At 29.4% G+C, this 26,295-nt stretch overlaps 1 protein-coding gene across 2 annotated transcripts in view; it reads left to right on the forward strand.

Annotated features, from left to right (window-relative positions):
• The window catches only part of LOC142325336 (cathepsin F-like), a 112,988-nt gene that overhangs the window by 77,070 nt on the left and 9,623 nt on the right, over positions 1-26,295 (forward strand). Inside the window, exons 11-16 of one of the 2 annotated variants that reach the window (XM_075366958.1) lie at positions 6,093-6,306; positions 12,848-12,999; positions 13,803-13,899; positions 21,384-21,649; positions 23,980-24,073; positions 24,974-25,047. In XM_075366958.1, the coding sequence (XP_075223073.1) occupies positions 6,093-6,306; positions 12,848-12,999; positions 13,803-13,899; positions 21,384-21,649; positions 23,980-24,073; positions 24,974-25,047 (897 nt within the window). Of the gene's footprint in view, positions 1-6,092; positions 6,307-12,847; positions 13,000-13,802; positions 13,900-21,383; positions 21,650-23,979; positions 24,074-24,867; positions 24,942-24,973; positions 25,048-26,295 lie in introns of both variants that reach the window. The other variant, XM_075366957.1, reaches the window with a different exon arrangement.

Genomic DNA, 26,295 nt, shown 5'->3' on the forward strand with positions numbered 1-26,295 from the left:
ATATGTTTCACATAACTGACAATTAATTTCAGCATCACTATGTCCTCTTGGGTGATTGAATTTCACCACTAGTGGAATTTGTTATTACCACACTTATTTTATTACACTCTCTCGCAAAGGCAAACGATGATGAACCAATGCCAATTTGGTAGTTACATGACCAACTGATCAGTTAAAGCTACTGTGCATGCACAAACTGATTGGTGTTGCTAATTGCTATTTATAACTCATTGGCCTTTATTTGTTAACCTCGCCTCATTTTACTTATAGAATAATAAAAATCATGAGTGTGTTAAAACATTTTCTTGATCTTCAGTCTTTACTGTCTTGTTTTGGTTGAGAAGTAATTATGACTTGTTTTATACCATTGATTCCCAAAGTGGTCCAGGTGGACCCCCAAGCGTCCATGGGAGACTCAATGGGGGTCTATGTTGTCGTGACAAAAAAATGGGGGTTCATTATTCGTAAGCGGAGGTCCACGAAAATATATCTGGTTTCGATAGAGAAGAACTAAAATGTTGGCTTGACTTTGCGTATCAATCTAGGCAGATGATGTTTTGAGAAGCTCAGCGACTGTTACTTGTAAAAACTTGCATATTCCATATTCAGTACAACGAACGTGTCGAGACTTGCAATGCGCCGCCGCCGCCGTCCGCAACGCTTGTTCAGACGTGCAGAGGGATGAAATATGACTTGTGGTGTGTGTGCTAGCAATCTTGCATGAACTTGTTTGATTCTTCACTAATATAAATATTTTTTTGATTGGCCAACTTTATTTTTTTGACATCCACTCACAGCACAGTCAATCAAAAATTAACCAATCAATTCTCATTTTTTTTCGGAAGCTGTTAGTTCGTGGAACTCAGCCGTAACGCAAATTTTCATAGTTAGATCTAATCTTCACATTTTCCGTCGACTGGAAGTATGGTAGAAATGTAGCTGCAGGGGGTCCACCGGAACCAGCAAAATTTTGAAAGTGTTCTATGAGAAAAATAAGTTTGGGAACCTCTGGTTTATACCAAAGAGACGTGAAGGCGCTTTTTAATGTACATAAAAATTTTAATTAAGTTTTATCATTATTTTACTGAAGAATTTATTTTTGTGAGGGAAGTGGGTACAGGAAATATTACATAGTTTATTTCAAGATGTGTGCTTTTCAAAATAAGGAGCAAAAAATTCTCAAAAAACACTGTTGAGTGTTTTTTTGTGAATTACCACACTAAACTTGTAAATAACAAGCTTATAACATGTTTATGTTGGAAAGTTTAACAAATAGTAATTAAGTGGATTAAAAAAATAAATAGATCATTTCTAATTTAAAAAAAATCAAAACTATTATAAATTGTGTGTTTGTTTTTAATAATAAATACAGTTGTTTAGATTAAATTGTTTGCAAGTGTAAATCTATTTAGAAGGAATTAAGAGGCCTGGCTCTATCTAATATCCCTTTGCCTCTAGATTAAGTATTTTATATAGTTACCAGATAGGACAAATTATTGAAAATAGGTTAGAAGAGGATTGATCCTTCTAGACCACAAAATATTAAGGAAAAATTAGCACAAATAAGCACTACAAACTTAAAACATCCAGTGGATGTTTAGCCAAAATTCATAAATCACTTCTGGGATGAAAGGTGAAAAAGAAAGTAAAAGGAGGAGAAAATACCATCCATAGGGGAACTATAAAATTATACAAAAACATTTCATACAAAGGATTATTTAAATATGCTCTTTAAATGTTAAAAGATGTGGTGAGCATCCATCCTGCTCAGAGCTCTATGAAGTAATCATTGATTACTGATCAATGATTTGGTATCAACTGGCTCAAATAAAAGTAGAATTAAATGCTAATTTCTTCCAAATATTGCCAATTTGAGAACAGATCAGATTCCTTAAGGAAAACTTATCCACATAATATTGTGCAGCATGTAGATAAACAACTGCATTTTGATTGTAATTCTTTCAGTTAGAGCTGTCCAGAATTCATATTAGACTCTGTAAAAAATACTATTAATAATCAGACAAGATTATTAAACTTATTACATAATTAAAAAAGTATAATGTTCTTGTGAAGAAGATCTTACCACTACATGTGGGATTATTTTAATTGAGAATCTACAGTAGATTACAAGAAACATAATGAACAATCTCTTGCTTTGATGAATATTAAAGTAAGAAAAATTGAATATCAAGTTAGTGTAGGAAAATTGTATCCATATGTTCATGGCCGTGTGTTCATGTGCACATACAGATGTAGTTAATTTTGGTTCTATGGCACAAGTGGTAGCATCTCAGTCTTCATCCGGAGATCTCAGGTCCAAATCCCAGTCAGGCATGGGATTTTCACCCGCTATGAAGATCTCTTCCTCTGAAGCAATACCTAGCGGTTAATTTTAGTATATTATTGTTAATAATTTTTCGTACCAATTAGATAATGCCTTATGCAGGCAGATGGTTTGATGTGATATGTAATTTAAACATTCTTGGTGATTATTACTCCTGGGGAATCATTTATATCTATTCGAATCATGAGTTTTTATATAGTTTAGGTAGTAAGGAATTTTGCTGTGTACACTGGTTTTTATATCAAATGGGTGTGTATGAAGTAACTGCTCCTTTTTACCTCAGTATGGGTATTGAACATATTTGATAGAAAAAATATGCTTGTTAAAAAATGGTTGTTATTTTTATTTTATTCGTTTTGCTGTGTTATATTATTATATGGCATTCCTTATATCTTACATATATGTTTTGAAAGTAAATTTTAGAGATAACGTTATGCAATAAGGGACCATATTTTGATGGATTTACTTTATTCATTAGGTAATATTTATTGAACTAAGTTTGCTAAGAAGTCTTTCTTAAGAAAAGGCAAAGTTGATAAACAACTTTGTCAGTAACTAAATTACAGTAACTTGAGAATTCATTTTAGCAGGAGCAAAAATCAGATGAAGGCAAGTTCCACTACTTAAGTGAAGCATGAATTTAGTTTATTCTTTGTTACTTTAAAATTTTTATGTAGAAAAATTAATAAAGAAAGTGAAGAGACAATTTAGAGTATACAGTAATATACAAAAAAAACTTCCCAATATCGGAAATGGCTCGGGAACAAAATTCTGTCCATTATTTAGAGGCGTCTGCTATTCAGAAAAATGGGAATACAATATTATGTTCGGGTATTGTACTGAAAAAAAAAAACTTTGATTAGATCAACATTATCAAGACTGATACTTGTTGATTGTGTATTTATTTCTTGTGAATTAAAATTAAAAAAAAAGCTAGTTGCTAATTAAAACGACTTTGTAAAATTCAAGTTTTTCTGAAGATAAACACACTGTCTTCTATTTTCATATTTGAATAAAAAAAGAATACTGTACTAATGTAATTGACCAATAGAGTAAGAGAATAAAATTACTATACTATACTAAAATGGAATAAAATCAAAGTAAGCTATAAAAATATTAATCAAAGAGAAGCTACAGTATACAAAGGTATTAATCAAAACACGTATAAAAAATAATGTAAAAATCAAATACGGACATATACAATTTATTTATATGTAGGTGGTTTAAAATAACTGTCTGTTTTAGTTTGAACTAAGTCCTTGTATATATTTTTTCCAATAAGTGACTGCACTTCTGATATTAGAATAACACCTTCTGGTAATCCTTTTTGTAAGAAATATTGCTTTAACTTTCTAATCTCTTTTCTTATTTACTTACAAATGATGGTAAATCCGGGTTCATTGTCATTATCATCAACAGTTGTTGTTATTTGTTTTGGAAGTAGTCAAGTCTGAGGCACCAATAAGATCACGGATGTCAGTCAATAAGCCCTCTGTGTTGAGCACATCGTCAGTCTTCGGGTACTCTATAGTTTTCAAGTGGTTCATACATTGCAATTCATTCTTTTCCCCAGAATTTGGTTAAGTAAGATTTTCAATGTCAAAACTTGAAGTTAGTTTATGGAAGTTTAGTACTACTGGCTTTTATGAAACAATTTATCACTATCCTAGTAATAATCTGCTTTATAGCTATATTAATCCACAAAACTGCATCCGACACACTAATGCTTTTAGAAAGCTCATCAGCATCCAAAACTTTCATTTTTGACAATAAGTACCTTGACAACATATATTTTACGGGTATTTAAAATTCTGAATGATTCTTTGATCAAGCGGTTGACATACTGGAGTATTATTTGGGGGAAGAAATATAAGTTTACATTTTCTAAGCTAAAGTTGGGTGGGATTTTACATTGTTCAAGAATAGTATGACTTTCCTATTTTGCCTTCCCATTCTACGATCAAAACAACTGTCAGTCCATAATTATCTCCTTAATCATTCAAGATTTTTTATTTTGATACTATTCAATTTCTAATGAATTCATGTTCATGCTGTTAAAACGTCATGGCTTTGCAGCTTTGCCTATTATAAATAGTTTTCAAAATTCACCTGACATATTAACATCCAGCATTTCAGTCAGTCTTTTGATGTATTTCCTGCTGTACATTTTTCCTCTTTTAAACACATTGTTTTGCTGGGCAAAGCCCAGAAAAAAAGGCAGTCTCATCACAATTAAAAATGTTTCTTTCATTGTAACTTGCGCATATTTCATTTAACTTTTTCTTTCAGTCAGGCACTAAATTCTCCAAAAAGATGAAAGATGATGCTTGTGATATGTGGTGCTTATATGGCAAGATAAGCTTGAAGCTTGTCCATGGGAATATTGAATGGAATTTTTGTAGTGATAAATATTTCCTTTTTGACTGGGATTCAAATCTAGTCTTGTGTATGAAAGGTTGAGGTGCTACTACAACATCTCATGGAGGCAAAAGTGGTGAATGTTGGGAGAAGATATTAAAAATTAGATGGATTAATGAATAGTTATGTTTTTGGCAGAAGTTTAGAAAAAAAAAACAAGAGTTAATGTAATATAATTATATATGTATTGAAGAAAGCTTAGAGGTAAAGGATACAGGAAGAAAATATATGCTATTTGAGGGCACTGGAATACAAAATATTTTGAGACCAAAAGAATATTGCATAATAAAGGAGATGGAGAATTCTATTTATAGAGTGCCAGAAAAAGATAGAATACATTTTTAACTCGCACATTATTTACAATTATTATTACACCTTGTACATTTATCCATGCATAATAGTGGATTAGAAATGAATTGGTAATATCATGTACAGGTATATAGTGCTCAATAATTTTTTTAAACTTGAGAATACATTATTTTTTATTTAGGAATAGTGGATGTATTTATTCTTGTAATTTTAATAATCCATTAGATAAGCTAAGGTAGGTTGTTTATCTTAATCAGTCTTCTTGTAAGCTTGTTAAAATTCAGAATTTTTTAGAAATTAAAATGATGGCTTATATCTAGATAGAAGTTACTTATATTGATTGAAACTTGGAGTTAAGGAAGGGCCATTATTAACAAGCTTACTTTTTCATGCCAATAATTTGAGAATCGAATGATGCTGTTTATAATTAATTGATATATGCAAATGTAGTATTCTTGAAAGTCATATATCATTGTTGAATCGTTTATGTAGGTGGCTATGTTCTTTGTCCTTGTAGTGAATATATGTGTAGCTTACTATATATCTTGATCACCAGGTCAGAATATGGTTTGGTTAATTTTATTATTTTATAGATCTTAAAAAAAAGTGCTGGCTAGGAAACACTGTCATTAGCGTTAAAAATATAACTGGTTTGGTCTTGGCTCAAACTGTTGACCTCTTGCACAGGAGACAAGTGTTTATCTTTCTGTCATCTTGATATTAACTGCCAAAATATAATGTACCTGAATTCATTTAATTTTTTCAATTTTTTTATGTTTATGTGAATTTGACTAACTTTTTTTACGTGAAGTAGTGTAATTTATGTTCACAAATTAATTGTAATACTGTTATTATAATTTCATGTTAGCAGCTGTATACCTTTATAAACTGCATTAACATTGTGACCTACCTTTTTAGTTTCAGCAGTCATGCATTCATTGAATACGTAAAAATTGTTTATTACATATCATGATGTAATATTTGATTTATGTACACCACTGAATTTGATTTTATTTTTCAGAATAATAGTAGAAAAGTTAAATTTAATAGTATTGATAAAGAACTGGAAAGATTTAAAGATTTCATGAAAAAGCATAGTAAAATTTATGATGATATCAAAGAATTTGAGAAGCGTTTCCATATTTTCAAAGCTAACCTGAAAAAAATAAGCTTCTTACAGAAAAATGAACTGGGAACTGCTAAGTATGGAGTTACTGAATTTGCTGACTTAAGTAGTAAGTTAAGGTTTATTTGTTAGTATTTATAATTTTGTAAAATTTATTAATAAAATTAGTTTTATATATATGTATGCAATTAATTATTCCAGTAATAAAAAATAGTTAAGTTGTTTGTTGTTCTGTAGGAATATTTAATCAAAAAAAGTTCATAATATTTTTAATTAGATTCTGTATGCAGTAGGTAGTTATAAGAATTTTTTTTTTTAAAAGAAGCTATGTTGGAGAAAAATAATTATACATTTAATATATTTAGAATTAAATTAAATATGCAGCAAGATTGTATTTGCATATTGTACTACTTTTTTTTTTTAATTCAACCAGAAAACAGTATGTTTTGTACATGTGAAAAAAACATTGGTACTTAATAAAGATTTTACCAGTTTATTATGTAGTAATGTATTTTTTCATTGTTGAAAGTTTGACTAAAATTATAGGTATTTAAATTCTACTTATATGTTTAGCCTAAAACTTAAAAAGACCAGTTTAAGTGTTTACTGGGTTTACAGCACTATAATATGAAAAATAGAATTAATTTCAGAATTAACAAAGAAAAAAAAATTGAACTCATTCATGGATTGCTGTTAATATTTTAATAATTCAGTTTCTAAAAAAGTACAATATTGTATCAAAATTTTGTTTTACTTTATAAAGTTAAATGTTATAATAAATTAAATTTTACCTTTTCTAGAAATTAATAGTATTAATTAAAACAAATATGTTAATATTAAACAAGCTATTAAATTCTTGGGCTTAAAAAAGAATTGTCAGATTTCAGGTGAAAGTTTTGTACATAAAAATTGTATTTAATTTATTTTAATATATCAGTTTTGGTCATGAAAAGTCATCATCTAAAATAATATTTTTTTTGTAATTATTCTTTTAAATGTGAATTTAATGTACAAATAGAATCAACTTAACAAAATGCTAACATTAAATGGAAAACCCTTAAAAACCTGGAATTTAAATCCTAAAGTTATGATTTTAGCCATATATTTATTTTTTTAAATATCTTAAAAGTTCCAATGTTGTGAATTATATTCATTTCTAAATCACAGTTCATTAGTGCAGTAAAGAATAAATATAAAAATATTTTAATTTGAGTGAATGGATTGAATTGTGCAATATAAAGTCAGGGTGGTGTTCAGTTACAGTGATAACTTAGTTTGATGTTAATAAGAGAAATTTTAATTAAATTTTGTTAAACCATACGAACTATTACGTTATCTAATTGTCAGTAATAATCGTTTGTATTTTATTGAATTAATTGGTTTTCCTTAATAATTTTTTTTCTTTTAATATTTATTATCTGGTACTAATTTTTATTTTTTTGTAGGTTAATAATTTAATATAACTTTTTTTTAAATATAAAGTTCATTCTACACAGAAAATAAATTCCAATGGTTTTTAAAAGTTTTAAATACCTTTTGTTTAAATTGTTCTGTTTTTCAATAATTAATTTTTATTTTATTAAATTTCAACTTATTTGCAATGTAGTTATAACATAAAATCAGCTGTTTACCTTAGCTTATGATTCAAGCCTTTGCATTTCTTTTTTACAGATTACAAGTAGTTTATGGACTGATTATTAATCTTTTATTTCTTATAATATTTGGTTTTAAGAGTTTTCTTACATCATAATTTTACTTAATTATTGAATTTTTACTGAGTCAATTTGGGTTTATGAAAGGAATTACTGGTTTTGATTCATAAAGAGGTGGAATTTATTAATGTGGGTAATATTTGTTTTTCCTTAAATTTATGTGCATATCATAAAAATTAAAAAAGCAAGGGTAATGCAATATCTAGAATTTTATAATGTTATTTTGTTTAATAATTTTGCAGGTTTTGAGAATAATTATTTATTTATATGTGGGAGACATTTTTTTTTTTAAATAATGAATAATTCAACTTATCAGTTAGTTTTTCTATTTAACTTAATTTAGATTTATTTTGAAATAATATTTTTGGACACAATTTAATAATTCATTTTTTTAATTAATAAAGAGTTTACAATATTTTTATAATTAAATATAAAAATAAATAAGTCATTAAATAAGTCATTATAAAATATATTTATAACCTTATTGTTAAACTAAATTAAAAAAAATTAAGGAAAATTTATGATAGTAGTTTTTATAGTCTTGATTGTATTAATAAAATTTAAATTGAGTTTTTTAATTAAAATATAATTGAATTTATTTGCCTCTATGCAATTAACTTCTATTATCATTTCAAAACCACTTTTGTTTTATATTCATTATATTATTAGTGATTCATTGTTAAAAGTTAATGGTTTATGTAGAACTGTGCTTAAGTAAATTGATTATACTCAGGTGACTTCATCTTTTGTAATTTGAGGACTATGTAATAAACTGAAATGCAAAATGTACTTAGTTTTGGAAGTAATGACCTTTTACAAATAAATCTCATACATATTGCATTATTATACGATTTAATTATAAATGCATGTAATATTTATTATTTTACTTATTTTAAATCCAAGTGCACAGTCTGGGATCAGAATCATTGAGGACACATTTATCTTAATTTTTGTTTGATTTTAGAAGAGTATTTAGAAAATTTGACTTTATGTCTAGAATAGGTCAGAGTTCTGAGTTAATGATCAGAAATAGTTGTGCAGTGGCAAAGATCAGCTTCAGTAATGTTAGAGAGTTGAAGAGTAGAGTCAAGAAATAATATTTATTTAAAGTTAAATAATACAACAACAAGACAGTGAATTTCCCAGCTGGCCAAGTCTTATTTCAAACTTTAGCAGTATTTTGTAGTTATATGAAAATGAATGGCCTAGAGGAATATTATGCCATTCTGCCCTCCTTATCTATAAATATGATCTCCTTTGACTTCATTCTGTTCTGATTCTATTGTAATCATCACTAGTACTTAAAGCTTATGTTGATGCAGACTAAAAACGAAGTGTGAAACTTATGAGTAAACAAGCCTATTATAATGTGATGTCCGACTCAGCCCTGGCAATGACAACGAGAGCCAAGTCATCTGAAAGGACTTGGCTCTCCCTTGACGTTTCATTTCAGTATACCCTCTACATCCTACATCCCTAACAATTTGTTTTACATATTCCAAACATGGCCTGCCTACACAATTTTTTCCTTCTACCTGTCCTTCCAATATTAAAGCGCTATTCCAGGATGCCGTAGTATGTGGCCTATAAGTCTGTCTCTTCGTTTAACTATATTTTTCCAAATGCTTCTTTCTTCATCTATTTGTCGCAACCCCTCTTCATTTGTCACTTTATCCACCCATCTGATTTTTAACATTCTCCTATAGCACCACATTTCAAAAGCTTCTAATCTTTTCTTCTCAGATACTCTGATCGTCCAAGTTTCACTTCCATATAAAGCGACACTCCAAAAATAAACTTTCAAAACTTTTTTCCTGACATTTAAATTAATTTTTGATGTAAACAAATTATATTTCTTACTGAAGGCTCGTTTCACCTGTGCTATTCGGCATGTTATATTGCTCCTGCTTCTTCCATCATTAGTAATTCTACTTCCCAAATAACAAACTTCTTCTACCTCCATAATCTTTTCTCCTCCTATTTTCACATTCAGTGGTGCATCTTTGTTATTTCTACTATATTTCATTACTTTCGTTTTGTTTATTTTCATGCGGTAGTTCTTGCATAGGACTTCACCCATGCCATTCATTGTTTCTTCTAAATCCTTTTTACTCTCAGCTAGAATTACTATATCATCAGCAAATCGTAGCATCTTTATCTTTTCACCTTGTACTGTTACTCTGAATCTAAATTGTTCTTTAACATCATAAACTGCTAGTTCCATGTAAAGATTAAAAAGTAACGGGGATAGGGATCATCCTTGTCGGACTGACTTCTTTCTTTTGTTCTTTAATTATTACTGTTTCTGTTTGGTTCCTGTAAATGTTAGCAATTGTTTTTCTATCTCTGTATTTGAATCCTAATTTTTTTTAAATGCTGAACATTTTATTCCAGTCTATGTTATCGAATGCCTTTTCTAGGTCTATAAATGCCAAGTTTGTTGGTTTGTTTTTCTTTAATCTTCCTTCTACTATTAATCTGAGGCCTAAAATTGTTTCCTTTGTCCCTATACTTTTCCCGAAACCAAATTGGTCTTCTTCTAACACTTCTTCCACTCTCCTCTCAATTCTTCTGTATAGAATTCTAGTTAAGAGTTCTAATGCATGACTACTTAAACTAATTGTTCTGTATTCTTCACATTTATCTGGTTCTGCTTTCTTTGGTATCATGACTATAACACTTTTTTTGATGTCTGACGGAAATTCCCCTTTTTCATAAATATTACACACCAGTTTGTATAATCTATCAATCGCTTCCTCACTTGCACTGCACAGTAATTCTACAGGTATTCTGTCTATTCCAGGAGCCTTTCTGCCATTCAAATCTTTTAATGCTCTCTTAAATTCAGATCTTAGTATTGTTTCTCCCATTTCATCCCCTTCAACTTCCTCTTCTTCCTCTATAACCCCATTTTCTAATTCATTTCCTCAGTATAATTCTTCAATGTATTCCATCCACCTATCGACTTTACCTTTTGTATTATATATTGGTGTACCATCTTTGTTTAACACATTATTAGATTTTAATTTATGTACCCCAAAATTTTCCTTAACTTTCCTGTATGCTCCGTCTATTTTACCAATGTTCATTTCTCTTTCCACTTCTGAACACTTTTCTTTAATCCACTCTTCTTTCGCCAGTTTGCACTTTCTGTTTATAGTATTTCTTAATTGTCAATAGTTCCTTTTACTTTCTTCATCACTAGCATTCTTATATTTTCTACGTTCACCTATCAGCTGCAATATATCGTCTGAAACCCAAGGTTTTCTACCAGTTCTCTTTGTTCCGCCAAAGTTGGCTTCTGCTGATTTAAGAATTTCCTTTTTCACATTCTCCCATTCTTCTTCTACATTTTCTACCTTATCTTTTTTACTCAGACCTCTTGCAATGTCCTCCTCAAAAATCTTCTTTACCTCCTCTTCCTCAAGCTTCTCTAAATTCCACCAATTCACCTGACACCTTTTCTTCGGGTTTTCAAATCCCAATCTACATTTCATTATCACTAAATTATGGTCACTATCAATGTCTGCTCCAGGGTAAGTTTTGCAGTCGACAAGTTGATTTCTAAATCTTTGCTTAACCATTATATAATCTATCTGATACATTGCAGTATTGCCTGGCTTTTTCCAAGTGTATATTCTTCTATTATGATTTTTAAACTGGGTGCTGGCAATTACTAAATTATACTTTGTGCAAAACTCTATTAGTCGGTCCCCTCTTTCATTACTTTTTCCCAGCCCGTATTCACCCACTATATTTCCTTCCTTGCCTTTTCCAATGCTTGCATTCCAATCTCCAACTATTATTAAATTTTCATCTCCTTTTATGTGTTTAATTGCTGCATCAATTTCTTCGTATACACACTACCTCATCATCAGCATGGGCGCTTGTAGGCATATAGACGTTAAGAATCGTTGTTGGTTTAGGTTTTGATTTTATCCTCACTACTATGATTCTATCGCTATGAATTTTAAAATACTATCTTCTTGTTCATTACGAAACCTATTCCTGCCTGCCCATTATTTGAAGCTGAGTTAATTATTCTAAAATCACCTGACCAAAAGTCGTTTTCCTCTTCCCACTGAACCTCACTAATTCCTTCTACATCAACATATTTTCTAACTTACCAACCTTTTTTAAACTTCTAACTTTTCACGCTCCGACTCGTAGAATGTTATTTTTTAATTTTCTGGTGACCCCTTCCTTAGTAGTCCCCACCCAGCGATCCGAATGGGGGACTAGTTTACCTCCAGAATATTTTACCATGGTAGGCACCTCCATCATTGCTAGGCAGAGAGCTACATTTTCTTGGAAAAAAAGCAGCTGTAGTTTTCCATTGCTTTCAGCTGCGCAGTACTCAGAGGACCGAGTGATGTTGATATGGTCGTTTAAGTCCTCCTGACTCATGCCCTTAACAACTATTGAAAGAGCTGCTGCCCTCTTTCAGGTAATCTTTATAAAACTGCATAAATAAAACAGTAAAATTGTAAACTGTGCACAATAAAACTGTATGTATAAATTGATTGGTAACACATTGATTATACTTATAAATGTGGTTATTGTTGCTTAATATTTCATAGGTTTTGGATTTTCTTTTTTAAGAGATTGTAGCAAGAACCCATGATTTTTCCAACACTAATATGTTAGTTTGTTATAAGTAATGAGTGACCATTGTTCATAGACTACTAGTGTGTATAATGGTGGTTATGACTTATTGTTACTAATTCAATCTATTAGGTTTTTGAAACCCCAAGTTTTAGAAGAAAATTAAATTTCTATATTTTTTAAAATTATTATTTTAAGCAGAATATATCTTGTATACTATTCTTTATTGCTAAAATTAATAAGTTGTAGTCTCAAGATTCTTAAGCAGAACATTTTATATATTACTATATTGATTGATATTAACTAAAATTATGTTATTCTGTTTTTTTACAGAAAAGGAATTTAAAGAAAGATATTTAGGACTGAAACCTCACTTAAGCTCTACCAACCGTCGTTTATTGAAAATGGCTGAAATACCTAAAGATCCAATTCCAACTGAATTTGATTGGAGGCAACACAATGCTGTGACAGAAGTTAAAAATCAGGTTTTATATTTAACATCTTCACTGCTTTATTATTTAATTTTAATTAGTCTGTAATCCACTTTCAGCAACAAATTTTGCAGAAAGTACTTTACCTTTTAGTGTATTCTTTTCTTCTTTTTATAAACTAACATATTTTCAGAGATACCTCCATGGCATTATTTTTTAATAAGGTTATTTTATTTTATGTTTATTTGCCGGTTGAAGTGGATTTATTGATTTGATTTTTAGCACATCTATCATCATGTGTAAATCACTTGTAGTATATTTAAATTTACATTTAGAAACAATAACATTTTATTTTATTGTTTGACACATAAAAGCATATTTGTGGCTATACTTCTTTTGTTGATGTAATTTTTAAAAAAATGTTATTGTAAATATTTTAGTGGCAAGCAATTCAACCTACATGTTCAGAAACTATGTATGTTTTTAAATATAATGATTTGCTATTAAAAATCCAATAGTTTGTTGTGGATTTGAAAAATGATGTAACATGAAGTACACTAAACTGTTCTCCTGCCACATTATGAAAGCAACAATAGAAACGTTACAAATGTTCTCATATCCTATGAAGTTTAAAGATAAAAAAGAAGCATTTTGCAAACTGATCTCTTTAATATTCCAAAATTCTTAAACTTTTAGTTCTTCTATTGCTTACATATTTTAACAGAAATTACTTGTAAAATTGAAAAAAATCATATCATTTTTGTTTTCACTGCTGAAAATTTTAGCTTTCTCCTTTATTAATGTTGCAGTACTTATTTTTTAAAATTTCATTTAAAAATGTCTTACTCTTTCTACAGGGGATGTGTGGTTCTTGCTGGGCATTTTCTGTTACTGGTAATGTGGAAGGTCAGTGGGCAATTAAGAGTGGTAAACTGCTGTCTCTGTCCGAACAAGGTGAGGATAATTTTTTTGAAAAATAGTGATTCTATTATTAAAAAAAAAATAAAAATAAAAATTGATGTTTTAAAATTCAAATAATTCATCAATATGTTGACCACTGCGCTAATTAAATTCAGTAATAATAAGTTAAACATCAACACAGTAACAGAAAAACTTAAAAAAAAACTAATGTCAATTGTCAACTTAAAACTTAGAAAACATAATGGCAGTGAAGTTCTGTTGTTATAAATTTTATGGTTATCAATGTGGTTATGTTTACTAAATTTTACATTTTTTATTATTTGTTTGATGCAATATAGAATTATGTACAGAGTGATGATGCAGAATCCGTGAAAGTTGACTATTGGTATTAGTTTTTTTTTAGTTTTCTTGTTACTGTGTTGGTGGTTAACTTGTTATTATTGAATATATATATATGGCATAATTATTTCCTAAAATAATAATTTTTCTTACTCTTTGAATATTTCAACTTTAATTAAAACTTCACGTGTAAATTGTAAGAAAATTGTGATATTTACGTAAAACATAACAGTTGGCTGTCATATGTTTTAAAATTATCTCAATGCAAATCCTGTCAATTTGGTGGTCTCAACTGTTGTCTTAAAAGGGAGGTGGATCAGTTTGGCCAACATAATCTGTTATTACTATTTAATCTGTTAATTTATTAATTTATTATTTAAATGTATATGGTATTTTTCTAAAATATTAGTATTATGTATATTATTAGAATAATTGAGTATATTAATAAATTTGTCTGGATTTAACTATGGTTATATTTATAATGTGTTTGGCAAAATTTGATTTACCTGTATGATACCACTCATATAAATTTAATTTAATTTGCTAATTTTAAATAATAACAAAATTATCAAAAATACAATTGTAGATGTAGAAAAAAATATATTCAAAATTGGGAACATAAGTAAACAAAATTAATTGAAATATCAATTTGTAAATGTTATCGATAATATTAAAAATAATAACAAAATAAATTATCAATATAAGAACATAAATAACAAACTAAAAGATAATAATTTATTTATAGTCAAATTCGACAAGACTAACGTGCTGGTGATAATTAATAATAATATATATATTGAAAAAAACAATAATTTTATAGAAAAAATTCTGATGTGGACACCACATGACTTCCTTGTATGCCTACTAAATTACATATACAAATTTTTTTTTAAAATGTAAAGTACATAAAATTTTATTTCATTATTTTTTTACAATCAGAGGTTAATAATTATTAATAAATCAATATATTTAAATTAAAAAAAAAAAAAGATATGAAGTCTGATTTGAACCTGTGTGCCTTCCCCTAAGATCCAAATATTTCATTAATTAAAATTTAATTTGCCCGTAACTCTGGAACCAATGAAAATAAGTACCACTTATATATTGTTGAAAAGCTCTTAATGAGGGCTTATTACGGCAGTTAAGAAAAAGTCCAAAATCCAAATTTTTTTGGATTTTGGGCTTTTTTTGGACACTTTGGTTCAGTCGATTGCAACCAAAAGAGGAGGTGCACAACTAGATGTTACAACAGTCCTAAATCCAAAATTTCAACATTCTATGGCTATCGTTTTTGAGTTACGGGAGATACATACACACATACGTATGTACAGACATCATGTCAAAACTAGTCAAATGGATTCAGGAATGGTCAAAATTGATATTTCCACTGAAATCTGAAAACCTACATTTTTAACCATCACAATACTTCCTGTACTTCTTACAAGGAAGTAAAAATGAATTTAAAGAAACGAAGGATCCTACTAACAAAATTAAAAAAGATATTATTTACAACATTAAAAAATGCAAATATATTTTTAAAGATGAACATATTAAACAAAACTTTAAATTAATTAATACAAAGGCCCCTACTTTAAAAGCACTATCTAAAATCCTCAAAACAGGTATTCCCATTAGACCTTTAATAAACTGTATTAATTCACCAACTTATTTACTTTTAAACAAATATTTTGTCAATACTCTTAAAGAGTATATTGAAATTGATGATAAATATAATTTAAAAAATGGATATGAATTTGTAGATGTAATTAATGACATAAATATAAATAACACAACAAAACTCAAAACGTTGGATATAAAAGATATGTTCACTAATATCGACACCAACAGAACCATTGATACAATTAAAAACACCTTAGAATTAAAAAGAGATAGCAATGTAATAAATGAAATACTAATATTACTAAATTTATGCATTTAATTTAACTATTTTGAATTTAATGATAAATATTATATATAAGGAAAAAGGTCTTACTATGGTTTCACCACTTTCAGCAATATTAGCTAATATATTTATGTACGATTTAGAAAATAATAAATTTACATATTATTTTAAAGGGTCATCATATATTATATGAAAAACATACGTGGATGCCATATTGATTTTTTATAATGAACAATACAATGATGAGGAAAACAATATATTCAATAGAATTCAGTGACTTCTATAAACATCAAATTTACTTTATCCCATGAAAACAATAATAGCATACATTTTTTGAACTTAAAAATTAACAAAAATTATGATAATAATAAGTTAGATATTGATATTTTTAGGAAAACCATCAAACAAGACACAGTAATCCATTGTAGTTTGTTTCATCCTTGGAACCAAAAAATTGCTACAAATGCTCTAATATACGAGGTGTGGCTATTAAATAACGAGACTAATGCTACTACAGAAGAACTGCGCATGCACCAAATTCATACGACTGACAGCTGTGTAGCATGAAGCCTTCTCTTTCGATTGTTGCCACTCCAGTTTCTGTATACGTATTAGTCTGGTTGAGGCCTTCATTTGGATAACATCTATTTTTTTGTTTTGCTGGAAAAATGGTAAGTGCTTTATTAGAGCAAAGAATTGTCGTGAAATTTCAAATGAAACTTGGAAAAACTGCTACTGAAACTTATCTTTTATTAAAAAAATTATATGGCAATGAATTTTTATCACGTACGTGGGTTTTTAAGTAGTTAAAGCATTTCCAAGATGGCTGAGAAGATGATGATCAAAATTCAAAGCCATGATTTTTTTTTTTCACGTGATTCGTGGATGGTCTACCTTCACTGGGTTTCTGAAGGTCAAAATATTAATCATCATTACTATCTTGAGGTCTTTGCTGAACTCCATCAAAAATTAGAAAAAAATTACCTGTATTGTGAAAAAACAAGTCATGGGTTCTTCATCAGGACAACGCACACTGCAATGTCTGTCAAGATGTTTCTAGCAAAGTATAACATTCCAGTATTAGATCATCTGCCTTATTCACCTAACCTGGCACCATATGACTTTTGTCTGTTCTCCAAGGTCAAATCTGCATTAAGAAGAACAAGATTTCAGATCATTGAGCTGTGAAAGAAAAGGCAGTATGTATCATGAAAGATCTCACAGAAGATCCAGCACTATTTCAAACAATGGAGAATTCACATGGAATATTGTAGGGATAGAGTAGGGGTATATATTCAAGGGGATAGTAACTAAATATGTATAAACGTAAAATAAAATATTTTACAGCATTGTAATTGTTATTTAATAGCCACATCTCGTACAGAGGACTAAAATATTTAAAAAACGATTATATAAAATTAAAGAATGAATTAAATATTATTAAATACATTGCCACAACCAACGAATATAATAAAAACTTAATACCTAAGTTATATAATAAAATGAAATACAAAATATACATAAAAGTTAAAATAAAATTAACTAATAATAATAATGGTAATAATTAAGCTAAAATTGAATATAATATAAATTATAAAAAATTCAACAAAATATTTAAATCGCTTGGGCTAAGAACTACATACATAACTAATAACAAAATAATAAAATATATAGATAATGTGGATCCTGCAAAAACAATAACAAAGTCAGTTTAGAAAAACATGGAATAAATGGTTTTAAATGCACAGATGGTGATTTAAAATTTATCAGCATGACCAATCGATCATTTTTAATAAGAATAAAAGTGCATCTAAATTGTATAAACATACAGATAAATCAAATTTTGCCAAACATATTATAAATAATAACTATAATTATGATCCAGACAAATTTATTAATATACTAGATTACTCTAATAATAATATATATATATATATATATATAAAAAATACTAATCCATGTATATTTAAATAATAAATTAATAAACAAACATAAAATTTGATGATGTTTTATGCAAGCAGCTATTAAATAGTAATAACAGATTATGTTGACCAAACTGATCCATCTCCCTTTTAAGACAACAGTTGAGACCACCAAATTGATAGGACGTTTACATTGACATAATTTTAAAACATATGACAGCCAACTGTTATGTTTTACGTAAATATCACAATTTTCTTGCAATTTACACGTGAACTTTTAATTAAAGTTATAAATAGAATGAATATGAGAGTTCCCGAAGGTGGAATTTAATTTTGAAAGTGCTTGAACGTGTTGAATTTAATTGTTAGTAAGCAGTTTTTTGTATGTTTACTATAATTATATACAGAATGTTTCATAATGTTCTTAGGAGTTACAAAAATTCAGTACTAAAAAAGTATTTCTTTTATCTAAATGAAAGTTGTACGAGGTGTTGCAAGGACTCAAACAGTTTTTGTTAAAATCTATAAATGTTCAGCATGTGCTCCTCTGGTGACACGGCATACATCAACACGAAAGTCTAGCTCTTGCCAAACTCGTTCTAACATGTCATTTTCGATAGAGTTGATTGCATTGATTATGCGATTCTTTAGCCCAGCGATATCGTGTAGCAATGGTGGGATAAACACCTTATCTTTCACGTAACCCCAGAGAAAGAAATCACATGGCGTGAGATCTGGTGATCTTGGTGGCCACAGCATAATTTGTTGGTCTTCTTCAGGCGCATGTCCTATCCAGCGCCGAGGTAATGTTGTGTTAAGGTATTGTCGAACCTCGTTATGAAAATGGGCAGGACAACTATCCCTTGCTGGAAAATGAAGTCGTTGAGTAGCTGAGGCATATGCCATAATTGTAACATATACAGGTATATCATGCCGGTTACTGTCGTTTCTATATAAAAGAACGGCCCCATACGCTGCCTCACGAGAGATTGCACAAAAAACGTTTACTTTCGGAGAACCCCGAATGTGTTCTACATAAGCGTGTGGGTTTTCAGTTCCCCAAACTCGCACTGTTTTGACGGTTTGCTTTGCCGCTAATATGGAAAGTAGCTTCATCGCTAAAAATTATCTAGTTTACAAAACTTTCATCTAACAACATCTTTTCCTGTAACTGTAAACAAAAATCGAGCCTACGTGTTTTATCTCCATCAGAAAGATGTACCATCAATTGAAGATGGTGCGGTTTGCATAATAAACGTTTATGGAGAACTCTCCACACTGTTGTTTTCGGAATTCCTAATTCTCTGCCTGCAGCTGCAGTCGATTTTGACGGGCTGCGAACGAAACTTGCATGCACACATTCGACATTGACTTCTGAGGTTGATGGACGACTAGTTGATTTTCACTTGCACAAGCAACCAGTTTCACTGAATTGTTTATACCATGCACGAATTGAATTGTCACTTGGTGGCTCCTTATGAAATTTCAACCGAAACGCACGTTGCACAGAAAGTACTGACTTTGACAAGTGAAATTCTAACACACAAAACAACTTCTCGCTTCCCATGGCAGCCATTTTCTCTACTGTTGACGCCTAGCGAGCAAATGGTTTACTAACTGCCTAGTATATGTGGAAAAAAACTATTTGAAGTATTCTTTCTTATAGTACTTGTTTTATTCTTATGAGTGAAATAGTTTCTTGTTAACGAATTTTCGAAACTGCGAAGAACATTATGGAACGCCTTGTATATATATATATATATATATATATATATATATATATATATATTTCCTTATATTGACTTAATGTATTTTTGTAAAAAATGCAAATTCTGCAGATTCATTCTTATTGTAATACCATTTTACTCTTTTGCCGGTAAAAATCATCCTTCAGTAAAAAACACAATTTTTTAATGATTCCTATCCTACTACATCCTTTATTTCCCTGAATTACAGTATACTTGTACTCTCTGTTACCTCACTTTTCCTTGTTATTTCACTTCATTTTATCTAGTTAATTTTCTCTGTTTATTTTTACTTCTCTTTTAAATTTTTCTAATTTACCTGTTTGTAAATGTGTTCTTACATTCAGTATCTTCTTTCTCTCATGTTTGTTCGTTTCTGGCAGCTGATTGCTATAACTTCTCATGTTTCTTCTGGAGATCCAAATGGAAAGCTATTTTACTTTCACAGCATTTAATAAAAGAAATGATGTTTTCAATTATTTTAGCTGTCTCTAATAAAGGAAGTAGTCAATGTGTGCAACAAGCTTGCCATAGAGAATAGATGCTGCTTTGAAGCCACTCTTAACTCATCATCCTGACCCCCCCCCCCCCTCTTCACATGGGGGAAACTCCTACCTTGTGATGATACCGGTTGCCACACCACCTGATTCTTGGTTCCTAGTCCTGATGGGCTGTACTGGAGATCGTCTTTTAGACCGTCCAATCCTGATAACACATCTATGTTTGACTTCTGTCAGGATGTCACTGATGCAAATGCCTTGGCAGAAATTTATATCAGTGAATTTACACAACTTACTGTCACCTTCGTTTGGTCTATTCCAACCATGACTACCTACTATAAATTACCACCTTCAACTATCAAATTAACCAATATGCAAAAGCGCGATCCCCGCACCTTCCTCAAACACCAAAGGTTTCACTCAAAAATTCTTCCTATTATCTAACTTAAATTAGATTATAAACGCAGATCATTACTTGATTGATTCTTAATGTAGTAAACACATACTTTTATGAAGAACTTCTTGTCTGATATCAAACCTTCAACTTGTTTGTCTTGGGAGGTCCTGCTAGAAGCTAAGCTACTGTCAAGAGAGTTCTTACATTCAATGAAATTTGTAAGCCCACCATCACAAAGATACGTTATTCCATAGATGGGATGTATGTTCTTATGAGGGTAGGTTAAAGTGCCAATTATTTTTACACGGATTTGAATACCAGATCGTGGATACCGGTGTTCTTTGGTGGTTGGGTTTCAATTAACCACACATTTCAGGAATGGTTGAACTGAGACTGTACAAGACTACACTCATACATATCATCCTCATTCATCCTCTGAAGTATTATCTGAAAGGTAATTACCGAAGGCTAAACAGGAAAAAGAAAGAAGAAAGGTTAAGGTGCCATCAAACTTTTATGAAGTAAACCACTATTGCAATATTTAGCTATTACTCTAAAAGTAGATAATATTTCTGGAATAAAGAATCAGAGTGTATAAATTTTCATTGATTGTAAAGGACTAATTTGTTGATTGATAAATTAAATTAATGGTTTTGTTTTATAATTCGTAATAAAAAAATGTTCTTGTATTCAATATTTTTTGTGTTTTAGAACTTGTTGATTGTGATAAACTTGATCAAGGCTGTAGTGGTGGTTTACCATCTCTTGCATATGAAGCAATTGAAGAGCTTGGTGGTCTTGAAATTGAAAGTGATTATCCGTATGATGCTCGTAATAAAGCTTGCAGATTTAATAAAACAGAAGTTAAGGTTCAGATTACGGGTGCATTAAATATATCATCAAATGAAACAGAAATGGCTCAGTGGCTTGTCAAAAATGGTCCTATATCAATTGGAATCAATGCTAATGCTATGCAGGTTAGTCTTGTGAAAGCTACAAATCATGACTTACTCTTTTACTAGTATAATTATATAAAAACTAAATATTTTTTGTAAATATTTGTTTTTTATATGTATAAAATTATTATTTAACAGGATAACAACAGATAACAATTGTGACACTCTTACAAAACAGATGTAATCATTTTAATTTAACTTATGACTTTAACATTTACAAAATTTTTATCTTTTGTTTTGATCAATTTTTGATCAATTGTTTTGTCTCCCATTTTATATTTAAAACGTATTTATAATGTTAATTCTAAGTTATTGTAAATTCTTCTTGAAGATGGCTGAATAGCTGAAAATGTTTCAGGAAATCCAATAATTTATTGGTAAGCTGTTTTTAATATTATATTTATAATAATTATATTTTACCAACAGTGCCATGTTTGAAAAAATTAATTTAAGAAATAAATACTGTTCTAGAAATATGTAATGTGCTATGTTTTGATAATAATCTTCACTGAAAATTATTCGGAACTAGTAATTTAAAATGCCAATTGAAGTAAAAGTAATTTTAATTTAAATATAATTTTGTTATAATTATTCAGTTGCTTTTGGAACAATTTTTGGTGACTGAAAACAGCAGCACAAATCTTTCGACGACTTATAAAAGTTACTGAGTATAAGATGAAAATTCAAAAAAAAAAAACTTCTAAAAATTATATTTTCATTAAGAATGAATATTTTTATTTAAAACTTCATTGTTAGTATCTACAAGATTAGTGTGACATGGATCAAATGTCTTTCCATTTTTTGATGTATTTCCATTGCATCTTCAGAGTATTGTCCAACTCTAGGTTTGTGTTTTGTATTACTGGAATAAATCCCAGCATATTAAGCAAGATCTTGGAATCAAAAATATAATTAAAAAAAAGTGTGGATTGATTTATATGACAGAACTTAAAATTAAAATGTCTTAATTTTTAAGTAATTTAAAGTAATACATTATTTAAACAAAAATTAAGGAACTGAATATGAGTAACTGAATTTTTTTAAGAATTTATAAACTAGGTTTAAATTTATTTGGATAATTATTATTACTAACACATTGTTTATGATTAAAAAATCTATCTCATCATTAATTGTATTTTTATTTTTGATTAAATTATAAATTTTGGTTTCATGAGTTTTTTAGGTTATATTTATGTTTTTCTGTAATAATTTCTGTTAAGTTTCTTATATAATCAAAAATGTAGGGCCTAAGCTTCCTTATAATTTTAAATGTGTATTGTACAATTTTTCTTATAGTATCCTTGTTTAATCTTTTGTTTTATTCGGAAACATTCAGCAAATATTCTGCCCACTTATTAAATTAATAAAAGCTCTGCCAGCTGCCAACAGGCCTGCTCTGATGTCAGTGCGAGGCTCTCACCTGCTAAAAATCCTTCCCCCCAGTCATCCAGGGGCCAGAACTAATCCCTTTGGCATGTACTCAGCCCGCATGTGATCACCCAGGATTTCTGTCATCCAATTCAAAACGACCCCGTGGCGTTCCCTGGGGACAGTTGACGGATAGCTACTCCAGAGAATATCACGTGTTTCACGGTGTCTTGTTCTCCGCAATCATGACATTGGTTGGTGATGCTCCTACCCATCCATTGTAAGTATTCACAAAAACACCCATGCCAGACAGGAATTGGGTAAACTTGAAGTTCGTGTCTACATAGCTCCTCTCTGTCCAACTTCTGACGTCCCTATGAGTCCGTATTTCATCTACCCGTGGGTGTTGTCTGCCACCTTCCATTCCATTGTTTGTTCAGCTCATCTATTGCTGACTTCCTGTCTCTACCATTCGCAATGAGGACCCTCATCCTAACTTGTAAATCCACCGGCAGAACCCCTGCCATCACTGATGCCGCCTCTGTGCTTATAGTTCTGTATCCTGTGATTATCCGGAGATTAAGTCTGCGTTGCAGCCTCATAAGAATACCAGGTGTGGTAACCACATAAGCACCACACCTGGTACTTAGCATTAGCTATGCTCACTATTTGCTGTTATGTAACAAATTAAAAAAATAAGAAAAATACTACATTGATTGAGTTTAATGTAAGAACACAATCACTGAGTAACCGGCATTGTATTTGAATTACTTAATGTTAAAATTATGAAACAGACATTTTCCATGAAAGAGAAGAAAATCTGAATAATTAAGTTCCGGTTTAAAGAAATTCTGCTATAAATGGTTAACCATAAATTAAGTTATTTTTGTGAATAACTATTATTCGTATATTTTTCTTGCAATTAATTCAAGCTTGCCTTTTCTAGGTATTTATATGCATAGTGTTAATTTTTGTGTTTTCAGTTTTATATGGGAGGTGTTTCACATCCATGGAAGGCTTTATGTAATCCTAAAAACTTAGATCATGGTGTTTTAATTGTTGGATATGGAATCCATCGTAAGTAAAGAAATAATTTGTTAGTTTATTATTATTCATTTTTTTTATTGAAATGTATATTGTTAAATTGTAATATTGATAAATTATTTCACTGTCACAATGGTTTGAACCACCTTTGTTTGCTTAATATTTACAGTATCATGGTTCTTTTATGGTCCAATTTGTCTTGTATTAAGGTGAGAGTTATTTATATGATTGTAAGGTCATTATATTTATTAATAACAGATTCAGTACAGTTAAAACTTGTTTTAATTCTTTTTTCTTACCTCTCTCACAAACTTAGCTTCATGAATTTGTTTTCCTATTATTTTATAGCCGTTTGAGTTATGTTCTAAGTTTTGTAGAATTAAGAAATTAAGTTGAAAATTCACATGTGTTTTGATTAGAGAATCTCAAAAGGAACACTTTTTAGAAAACTCATGAATGTTTTATGAATCTTTTTTTCCACCCTCAAAAACAATATGAAAACAAGAAAGATACAGTGGGTCAGCTCGATAGGGATTACTTATTATGTCTTGTCATATTTTCTGATATATTCCAGTTGATTTTGAATGGTTTTTTAAAGTTCTGATGAACATTTTTTTTATATTAAAAATGCCTTTTTTATTTATAAGCTTCTGGTATCCAAATTAATGGACTCATCAGTAAACCGTTTTTTAACAAAATTGATTTAATAAAGAGCTGTTTGTTTATTAGGAAATGTGAAATGTATATATTAGTAAATTACTATAAAATATCTATGATTGTTATATAAATGAACTTGTATATAATTCATGCTTGTAAACTATGTTTAGGAACTCGATTTACTCACAAGTTAAAACCCTATTGGACCATTAAGAATAGCTGGGGAAAAAGATGGGGAGAACAGGTGAGTCTTATTATTGTTTATTTTATTTTCAGATTATCCAATGTTTCATAAATATCTTCCATTTTGGATCGTTAAGAACAGTTGGGGAACTAAATGGGGTGAACAGGTATGATTCTATGTTAATGATTGGGTGTTAATGAAATTTAAAATAATTGTTAATTATAGTGTGGCTAATAAAAAAAGTGATCTGTGTCTAAATTGTTATAATATTATGAATGATAGAAAAAAACCATAATTTATAAAAAATTAAAACCTGTTCTGTTTTTTATTAAAATTTGTTTAAATACCAAGAAATGCATTATATCCATTTGCAGAAAATCATTGAAAGATGGTTTCTTTCAATTTTTTTCGGTGTATGCAAATTCCATTTTTAATTACTTTTTTAACCTCTGGAACCACCGTTAAGCATCGCCACTTCTAATTACTATAATTTTTTTTTAACAAAGTATGATGATATGAATAAATACAAAGAAATCAATGTGTGTAGAATTTAATAATGAACAAAAAACACAAAATTTGAGAATTATAAATTCACATTGAGCAATCCCTGTCAAAATCAAAGTTGTACATGATTTTTAGATTTAAAAATTGAGAATGGGTTAAAGTGAATGACTTTATATATTGCTTATATAGATTTGTAATGACTATATAGATGATTATATAGACTACATAGATTGTGGACTAAAACATTGTGTCCACAATGTTTTAGTCCACAAAAACATTGTGGACTAAAACTGCTTATTGAAAAATTCTTTGTGTTTCAGTTTTCATAAATTTGTGGTATTTACTGATTAATTGCATGAATTTTTGTAGTTCAGTTTATGCTATGCATTACTTTTACTAACTGACCAGTTATAGGCGAGTCAAATAAACATAAATGCCACTTAAAATATTTTTATCACCAATAGCAGGCTTTTTGTGTTAAGAATTTTATTAGTTTTTAGAGCGGCTGATATTTCAATATATAATTGTTCGTTTCAGTACATAATACATAATCGTTGTCAAGTTTCTTATATTTATTTTTTATTTGCTGTTTAATTACTTTTATAAACTATTGTATTTTTTCTGCATGTACCATTGTTTCTTGTATTGAACATTATTGTAATAAATTATGTTATATAGTTATTTCTCTAAAGCTCATTCCATCTCTATGTTACAGTGTAGTGTCCTATTGTGATGCGTTTTCTCCTTCTAGTATGAAGCAAATCCTTTAATTTAGAAATCTGATTTGTTTCACAGTAGTTGTAAAATTTTCATAATTTTTGTTATGTAATATTGATAAACAAAAAATAAAATAAAAACACTCCGCAATTAAATTTTTAAAAATGTAAAATAATGTAGCTAAATTATTTAT

The sequence above is a fragment of the Lycorma delicatula genome, chromosome 5 (assembly GCF_047948215.1).
Source record: "Lycorma delicatula isolate Av1 chromosome 5, ASM4794821v1, whole genome shotgun sequence".
Lineage (NCBI taxonomy): Eukaryota > Metazoa > Arthropoda > Insecta > Hemiptera > Fulgoridae > Lycorma > Lycorma delicatula.